General features: G+C 32.6%; 1 protein-coding gene across 18 annotated transcripts in view; it reads left to right on the plus strand.

The window, feature by feature from the left end:
* ROBO2 (roundabout guidance receptor 2) overlaps positions 1–10000 on the plus strand; it is a 1870921-nt gene that overhangs the window by 1242262 nt on the left and 618659 nt on the right. For all 18 annotated transcript variants that reach the window (XM_044072440.1, XM_044072432.1, XM_044072427.1 and 15 more), the window contains exon 5: positions 5601–5739. In XM_044072440.1, the coding sequence (XP_043928375.1) occupies positions 5601–5739 (139 nt within the window). The remainder of the gene's footprint in view (positions 1–5600; positions 5740–10000) is intronic.

A 10000-nucleotide genomic window follows, 5' to 3' on the forward strand; every position in this document is an offset into this window, starting at 1 on the left:
AAATGCCCTCGGGCAGAAAGCCTAGTATGAACCTATGAACCTATGAACCTATAAGTATGTTGTTTCACACCAAAAGCAAGCAGTAATGTTTATAGTCTTTTCTCAGTCTTCCATTTCTGTCTCCTAATAGATTTTTCTATACTGAAATGAAAAATGGATATTGCGCTGTGATGGTCATTGGCTGTAGTCCACTGATCCACACCACTGCTGCTAAACAATGTGCAAGAGGTGGTGGCTGGCCTTAAGAAAAACAGTAAATGCATACTGCTGTCTCTTTTTAAAAACATCACCCGACACATATAAATAAGACCAAGTGTAAATGTCAAGATATCAGATGGAACTTCCTGGTGTAAATAGACCAATAACTACTCGAAACACCCCCCAATAAGTCCTTGTGGTGGTGTGCTTCAAACTAAAAACTAAAACTAAAAAAACAGTACAAAAAAGTCACACCCCTGGTTTATGGTTCTGATGTAGTCTATGACTATGAAGGTTGAAATAGTTTAATAAATTATTTGTTATTTTTGAAGCAGTGTTTGTATTGTGCTTTTTAAGTTGAACACAGCACTGCACAGACTCTTTGTGATGACATTTTTAGTGATTATAAAAAAGCCTTACAGTGAGCAGTTGCATAGGAGAGTTTTAATCACTGGCTCCCCAAGCTATTACCCATGTTTCTCCCAGCACAGACACACACACACACACACACACACACACACACACACACACACACACACACACACACACACACACACACACACAGTCACAAAATCTTTCCAAGAGGAGTTAAAGATATCTTTTCAGTTACAAACTCTTGTACTCGTGGTAACATGATGCCACAAGCCAGACAAATTTAAGACACAAGAACCCTTCAAATAAGATGAGAATAAAATATTTGAATGAAAGCAGTAACTTTACCCAGTCTGTCTTCAAAAATTGTTCATGAATAGTTGAGATGTCACCAGTTCTACACCTTCCATTGTACTAATAAATAAACCATGTGTCAAGCTTTTGAGATTTAATTTATAAGGCCTTGCCTTGAAATAAATAAAAATAAAAAGTAATATACTTTGTAAAATTAAATATAGACAGAAATGTACTTTTACAAAAAATACAAATGGATGGGTTTTGCAAGAAAGATGGCTTATAGAAGTACTCTTATCTCTAAGATTATCATGTCCTTTAACAGCAGCTTAAAAATTGTGCTGAATACTGTGTGAGTTTAAATAGCAGTTTCACATTTTCACAGGCAAGAAATTCTTAGTTTGAGCAGTCAGTTGCTCCATAGCTGCAGTATGCTGGGCATGCTTCAAAAGCAAGAAAAATTTGTTAAACTGACAAACATGGACTACTTTGATTTAGAATGTGACATTTCATGCTTTTCCTGAGGAAATTCTAGTCCAATTAAGGTGATATATACTCTGACCTTTAGTAACATTATAAGGGGCACAGAACATTATATTGCAAGTGTGTGAATATTTAAAGAATAAGTTTCTTGTTTGTTCTGTACCAATAATGGTAAACCTTGCTCACTGATGAGTTTGATGCAGCAGGATGGTCTGTCTAAATCTCACTGGTTTCATTGCCTGGACAAAAAAAGATGGAATTTGACTATAGTGCTTTATTCAAACCAGGTGTAAATGAAGTACTATGAATTATTGATACCACTAGAAACCATTATAGCTGTGATAATGTGATTGTTCCTTTGGCACTGCTATTAGTCATACAGTTCACTAGATTCTAGTATCATTTTCATTAGAAGGGCATGCTCTTCAAATTTAAAAATAATAGTAATGTCTGGGTATTAATACTAAAGTGTATATATATATATATATATATATATATATATATATATATATATATATATATATTTTTTTGGTATTAATTTATGGTGTCCAAAACAGTTGTATAGTCACTATTCAAATGTTGCTTTAAACGTTTTACTGATTGCAAATGTTTGTATGTATAGATGTATATACAGATGTAGATACAGATGTAGATATAGATATAGATATGGATATAAAGTTAAATTTATAATATGTTTGCTCATATTCCTGTCGTGATTTCTGGGTTTTGATTTAAACAGGGTAAAATGAAATGCTATAGGTTACATGTACCACTAGAGGCCGCTATGACTATGGGAATACATTTGCCCCTTATGGTACTGCTGTTAGTCAAGCACACCATTACATGCCACTGTAGTTAAATCTGTATACCTAATGAAAGTTGTAAAAAATTTCCACAATTTCTTCTCATGTGACGGCATGACTTAGATTTGAACAGGTCAGGTGATAATGATGAGATTCACAGTGAATAAGCCTGACAGGTGAAACTGATTTGTGGTTTGATTTCCAGTGACTTCTACTGGTTCTTGTAAAGTGGAGAGATTCATTGGGTCTACTTTTTTTGAATGCTTGAGCAATATTGGTGTGTGTGTGTGTGTGTATGTGTGTGTGTGTGTGTGTGTGTGTGTGTGTGTGTGTGTGTGTGTGTGTGTGTGTGTGTGTGTGTGTGTGTGTGTGTGTGTGTGTGTGTGTGTGTGTGTGTGTGTGTGTGTGTGTGCATGAATGCACACATGCATGTGCATTATGGTTGTTTGTGTGTTTAAGATCAAGCCTTGAACATTTATAACCCATTTTTGTGGGGAAACTCTTTTCCTACCTTTGGATGACCTGTCAGCACTTTTTTTTTTAATTTTATTAAATTTTTAAACACATTGAAACCATATATTATTATATCCAAAGGAAACAGCAAAACGAAAGCAACTGTTTGCAATAGCATCTGTTTTAATTAATCTAGCAAATTCTCAATTTCCATTCAAAGAAAAAGAATAAAAAATTAGTAAATATGTATTATAGAACTCTTAAATAAATACCTTTCTAATAAAAAAGCACTCCTGTTTTTTTCTTATTGCTTCCATCAATATTACACCAAAACTATTATTTTTGATGATTATGAATGGTAATTGGACTATTTAGGAGCAGCTAACATGTATAATTTAACACATATTGAGTGCTGTTGCTGAAAAAAAGCATTCTAAAACAATACTTAAAAATTGTTGATTTATGGGGCACTGTAAATTCTTATCGGAGATAGCACCCTGGACAACCCTGCTAGACATGGGCAGTCATTAATAAGCACAATCCTGGGTATTGACTAGAGTATCTATAGTATTACATTGGGATGAAAAGGCTAGGCTTGAAATGACCTCTGGGTCGATAGCCTAGTAACCTCCTGTGATCTTATATAGTTCCTCAGTGATATTATATCCACTGCATGGGTTTGACCTTAATACTGTTAACATTTATTCATTAATGTGTATTTTAAATGTCATTCACTGAGCTGTATTAAGAAATTTCACATCACTAAGTCAATGTTATGGGATATGAATCTTAAAAGTAATAGCAACTTGGACTTTTTAAAAGTTATTATCTCTATCATGGCATTGAAACCCCAAAAATCTCACTACTAAAACCAACTTTTTTATAGTCAAGTTACTTTATTTACAGAGAGGAATGGAATTTTCCATTATTGTTTATGTACTAAAATTAATAAAAATGATGCGCTTGGACCATCATTTATGTAAATTATTTCTCTAGCAGACCTAGAGTATTCTTAGCACAATATTTTTGAAAGGTCACTTTACACAACTTCCATTGCTTCCATATATGATTGTGTAAGATAAAAAAGGGTATAGGAATTATCTATTAATCACATGACACACAGGCAAATGAAACTGAAATTAGATGCAATAACAATTAAGAGTTATACCATTAATACAAAAACTGATGAAGTTATGGAAGAAATTGCCAGTAAGCCTCAGAAGTAACACCACATAATAGTCTTGAAACAGTGAAAATATGGATGACAATATATGCCTTTTGCAAGGAAAGAACCAAGATCAGTAACGATTCTGAGCTGTCAACTTCTAAGCTGTGACCCCCAATAATTCGAAACTTTTTTCAATATTTTTCCAATAAGGCTAGATTATTTTTTGAAATCCAGCATGTGAATGAAATTCAGCTTAAAGCTCTTGAGGTTCCAGTAGTTTGAAATCATGAGACTCCTCTGTTCATTTATAGGTACAGTGTTTCTTCTTTTTCCAATTGTCTAACTGCTCCTGCCTCAAACCTGAATATTCTAATTTCTTTCTGAGGTATAATTTTATCTTACAGCAAAGCATCATTGGGAATAATTGTGCTATTTCTTTAATTGTTACATACAGTTTGTAACATTTTCATTTCAGAGCTAGTGATTCTGGCAAATATCTGGCACAGGAGACTTTGGTACTGCTCATTGTCCCTGGAAATGACCACTTCTTATCATATTCCCAATTTTTGCAGTATGTAAATTTACTAAGGATAAGAGGAATTTTAAAGAAAAACTGTGAATAATTACTGAAATTCTCGTCTTAACATTTTATGACTATATATATATATATATATATATATATATATATATATTGTTCTCAGTTGTACATAAATGACACAGTAGTACATAAATCTTCAGACTAAGATTAATTAATGCATACACTAAGTGTACACAATCTGTACTTAGGAATATCCCTGCCACATTTTTTGTGCTTTCTAGTCACTCAGAAAGGTTACACTAAATGTACATGTAGTCTACACTTTGTGGTAACATTTATTAATCATGCTCAGTATTTCAGGCTACAAGAAAATCAACAGGAAAACTAAAATTAGGAGGAAGAAGGTGTAAATGATATTTGTGTTGTCTGTTCACTCAGAATGGTGTACACTTACTGTAAGCATCAATGAATTCCAAGATATGTCTAATTTGCCAAGATACAATGTAAGTCATCTATTGTGGAAGATGAATACCTTATACCTATTATTCATATAAATAATTACTGAAATTAGAAAAAAAAATCTGTTTAGACCCATTACATTTATAGCACTTTTGTTTTTTTTTTTTATTGAACATTGGTAATGTTACTATCAGAGGTAAGCAGAATATCACTGTCTATGACATCATTTAATAATTTATTACTGTAGCCTCCAGGATTTTATTTAGTCCTACTTTTATGGTTAGACTGGGTAATTTTAGTATGGTTTATGATAATTTTGTTGAAATGAGTAATACCTTTACAAAAATCTGAATGAGCTACACAGTTTGAGTACTGTAAGTCACTGATAAAATCTGTTAACTAAATGTATTTCATGCTTTAGCAACCAGTATTATTTTTAAGGACAAATTATAGTAATTTTTTAAAAGGCAGTTTAACTTAATAGCGGTTAGGTGATTCCCTATATTATGTAATTGTTATAGTAATGAATCTTAAAGATTACCTTGCATGTGTTCCTGCAGATACTATTCTGGATATTAAACATTATTTACCTGACATTGATTCCTACAGGTATCAGATTATGTTTTTATGTTAAGTGAAAAGCATTATGTGTGTATATATATATATATATATATATATATATATATGTGTGTGTGTGTGTGTGTGTGTGTGTGTGTGTGTGTGTGTGTGTGCACGTGGGTGTGGGGTGGGGTCTGTCTATTTTATGACTAGAATTTAGTATTTCTGAGGAAATTCTTGTGACTTTTAACTTTGTCTTCTTTGCTCATTTCAGAGCGTCCAACATTCTTGAGGCGTCCAATTAACCAGGTGGTCTTAGAAGATGAACCTGTTGAATTCCGATGCCAGGTTCAAGGGGATCCCCAACCTACTCTGAGATGGAGAAAAGATGATGCTGACTTGCCAAGAGGAAGGTATGCAATGATATTTATACTTAAATTTTGTTCAGTCACTGTCCTAGTAGATAGATTATTATGAACAAATACTTTTGTATGCACCTTCTGGCTTTGAAATGTGTTTTATTTACTTTAGTAACCATCTAAAACAGCTAAAAGAGAGGCTTAGCTATTGTGTCACTGTTCCTCTTAGGCTGTGTTTGCATGTCTGATTCATACCTGGAAGAAAAAAAAATCTCGGTAGAAAGGAAATGAACTAGCATGACTTTAACCAATATTTAAATCTCCTCAACAGACCTCATTTAGTAAAGAGAAAAAAAAAACTTCTTGTCTTTGAGGTAATTTCAATCAGTCATTCATGCTGCTTAAGTAGATGGTTGTGTTACTTACTTAACTAGTGGTTCTAGCTCACTTTGCTTAGACTCAGTTAGTCAAAAAAGTTGTCTGAATTGGAAACTGGGTGATCAAGTCATTTTTTTTTCAAACTGAGTGGTTTTCCCTTTGGGGTAATCAGCACCATCCATGGGTAGGTTATTTCACCATCCCTGTCCCCATTTATAATATAATAATCTGTGATAATTGCAAAATAGGAAAAGTAAAAACTCTGACCATAATAACCTCACTTAAAGAAAGGGTGCATCCAAGTGCATTCTGAATATTTGAACATCAGAGAATAAGGAGATGGTATTCCAGTAAGAATATCAGTTTTCCTTGATTCATACCTATTACTGTCATGGTACACTCCGTTAAGTATTAGTTATCAAGCAGTAAAATGGTGGAATATTTTTCAGTAGTTTGACCAATCAGAAAATGACTTTATCTCAATGACTGTAGTAGCTTTTTGTATTCTGTTTGTCATTGGCTGCTGTCACAGTGTTATGATGTCTGCCCTTTTCTCCTTTTCCATGGGTGTTTTTTTCTCCTTTATACGATGAGATAAACTCCATAAGATCTGAACTGTTGATACATTCATGCTGTTTCATTATGTCACTTTTCAGACAAACTTGATTGTTAAAAAATTGCCTTATTAAACTGACAATATCTGAAAAACAAAAACTGAATGTGTGTAAGGTAGAGGTTAACTACCAGTGTTGATTAATGAAATTCCATAATTGCACTAATCATATTGTTAAATTTTCTTTCCTTATATTTTTCTTACCTTCTTAAATTTTGAACACACCAAAAGGAACTGTAACCCTCCCAAATAACCAAACAGAACCAGTTCCCCGAAATGGATTAGAAACATGTTTATTAAAAAACAGAGTGCACAATGGTTAAACACTTTTGTCCTACATTATACAAGGACTTCATCAGAACATTGCACTCCCATCTTTATTCATTTAAATAAACTTTGCAAAGTGATAGCATCATCCCTTAATTCCAGACATCTTAAAACAACAGTATATATGAATTGCAAATACATAAAAAAACACAATATAACTCTATGTAACATGTCAATAATACAGTAATTAATTAATTACATACAATATTATGTTATAATTTGAATTGCTTCAACCTCAGCACACTTTCAATAGAAACAAGTTTCCTTTAATCTTTGATATTTATCAGCACACATTACCAGCTGCCATTTTAACTCTAACACTTCCAATTTACGTTTCCTAGGAATACCTCTGACATCAACATGAATACTATCAAGTGTTCACAATTTGAAATAATGACCAGATAATTCCTGCTCATGTTTACCCAACGCACTTTTCTTCCTATTATTATTACAAGTAATATCATATATATATATATATATATATATATATAATTTTTTTTTTTATCTTACATTTGTTGACCGGGATAGTCTAGCTGGATACATGTCCTTTTTCAGTAGAGGCCCTGGGAGAAAAGCTCCACCATGAAGAGAAAACACAATACATTTACATATAGAAGAAATAACAATAATATAATAATAACAAGAGAACAACAAAATTTACATACTGATAAATTGACATTCACATGTTGTCAACAAATGTAAAATAAATAAATAAATAAAATAAATATATATATTCATAAATATGTCCTTTTAACATTCTTTTAAATTTACCAATATAGTGTCCAGGACACATTTGTCACTGCTATGCAGATCACCCCCTTTGAGGTGCAGTTATAATGCATTTTCTGAGTAATCCATTCTTTCTCATTTACCCTAATTATATCACCCTCTAAACTGTGTTTACATCATGCACACATGCCACAGCTTAAAGTGCCCTTTTTATCTTCACTACTATAGTCCACATTAATTATACAACGTTCCAACATGATCTTAAAATTTCTATCCCTCCAAAAAATAATATTGGGTTGGGGTCCAAAATTGGTACCCATTTCATCAACCCCCAAAGTATTCCAATTGTCAGTTAAAATTGTTCTCACATCTTTTGCATGAATATTGTAAGTTGTAACCAGGGCCTTACATACATAGTCTTTTTCCTAACATTGGCACATAAAACCCTCCATCCTTTTTTGTAATGTCTTGTACATTACTTCCTTGCCACACTAATACTTTATTTTTTTAACAATACTGCTTCTTGCCACACATTAATGTATTCCTGTAACACTCTTCGCTGTAGTTTCACTCTACATTTGGACCAATGCTCTACAACTTAAGCACACATATGAACAACATCAAAAAGCTAAAGTGAATCTAGCAGATAATCTGATCACATTACTCATTGTATAGTGCATGTTATCAGCAACAAATGATTACAATTATATTTTTATATAAACTGTATTTAAAATTATGAACAACTTCATTTCTGTAATGCGTTGTCTTTTCTCATAGCTGGGATCTAATTCACATGCTTACTTTTGTTTTTAATCTTTCTTCAGGATGTTAATTTAACAAGATGTGACATACAAAATAAAATTCACAGAAAAATTGAGCAGCTGGTCTAGTGCTTTAGAATATGTAACTAATTCATAAATAATATATGTAAAGTAAACATATTAATAGTTAAATTATTACAAATAATACTTAGAATCACCAATATTACTAGTTAAAGTCTTATGGGGTTGATTTAATGATTAATTGATTTACAGTTTTTCTATCAGATCAGCTTAACATGTCACATCAGATTTTATAGGGGCCCAAAGAAAAATGCACCCTGAAAACAGCAAAAGTACCAACAAAAATCACTGTTAGTGCATAGTAAAATAGGAAGACAGCATGAACCGTAAAAATTATACCCAGTATAGACAACAACATGCAATCTTTGATGATTCTGTTATGTAGCATACTAAAATAGCATGAGATGACATGCATCAACCTAAAGGTTTTAAATACTGCAATGAAATTAGTCATGACACATTGTAAAACTTCTGATAAGTTTGAAACACTAATCATTCAATGTGTAGCAAGAAGACCAAACAGGGACATAAGGAAGCAACTGAGAAAATACTACAAGTCAAAACCATGAAGTTATTGAGGAAGAGAAGTAAACTTAACTTGCTGCTCCTCTTTGGCAGAAGATTGAGCTTAGACAAAAACGTCTAACAGCTTTCTCAAAACTGTATCTGACAGGTCATCTGGCAGGAACAATATGGCAGTCTGTTCTACAGATGGAAATATACATGCCTGAGGTGCATATCACCAGACAGAGATGGTTGATGGGTTATGTGTCACATATTTCAGACCTACTATACCAGAATATACCAATGCAGCATGGGAGTTACATCAGGACACTGTATTTTTAGAAATATGTGACTAAGCAGAATCTGTTTATAATATCCATCACACATATTTTTAGCAGGATGGAATATTTTTTTTCTTTTTCATTGTCTTTATTCTACTTTTAATAAGATACCAATGAGTTAGATTTATGAACAGGTAATGGGCACAAAAGATATACAACTCAGTAAAAGAGCATCTTTGTTAAGATACTGTTACACATATCAAATGTACCTCTATGAAAACATCAGATATAGCAATTGCTATAAGTCAGTTTTTAGGACATAACAAATAATCTAAATTAAGATGTATCAAGAGCAATTGTATAATTCTAAAACATTTTCTGAAGGACCAACTCTGTCACTATGATGCCTCGCTAACAAGATATTATCAGTTTTGTTCAGATTTGAAAAATATGAATTAGAATGGAATTAAAAACCATTTTCTTTTTGAGGAGAAAGTATACACATTCCCCATAATTAGGGTTTTACCTCCTACAACCCTTATCCAATATTATTATTCTGAGGCTGCTGTTCTCAGGAAGAAAGGGACATTTTTATCCCTTAGGAGTGCATTATCACAGTTGTGACTTTATACTCACAACAA

This window comes from Protopterus annectens, chromosome 5.part0, assembly GCF_019279795.1.
Source record: "Protopterus annectens isolate FY-2018-M chromosome 5.part0, PAN1.0, whole genome shotgun sequence".
Classification (NCBI taxonomy): Eukaryota; Metazoa; Chordata; order Ceratodontiformes; family Protopteridae; genus Protopterus; species Protopterus annectens.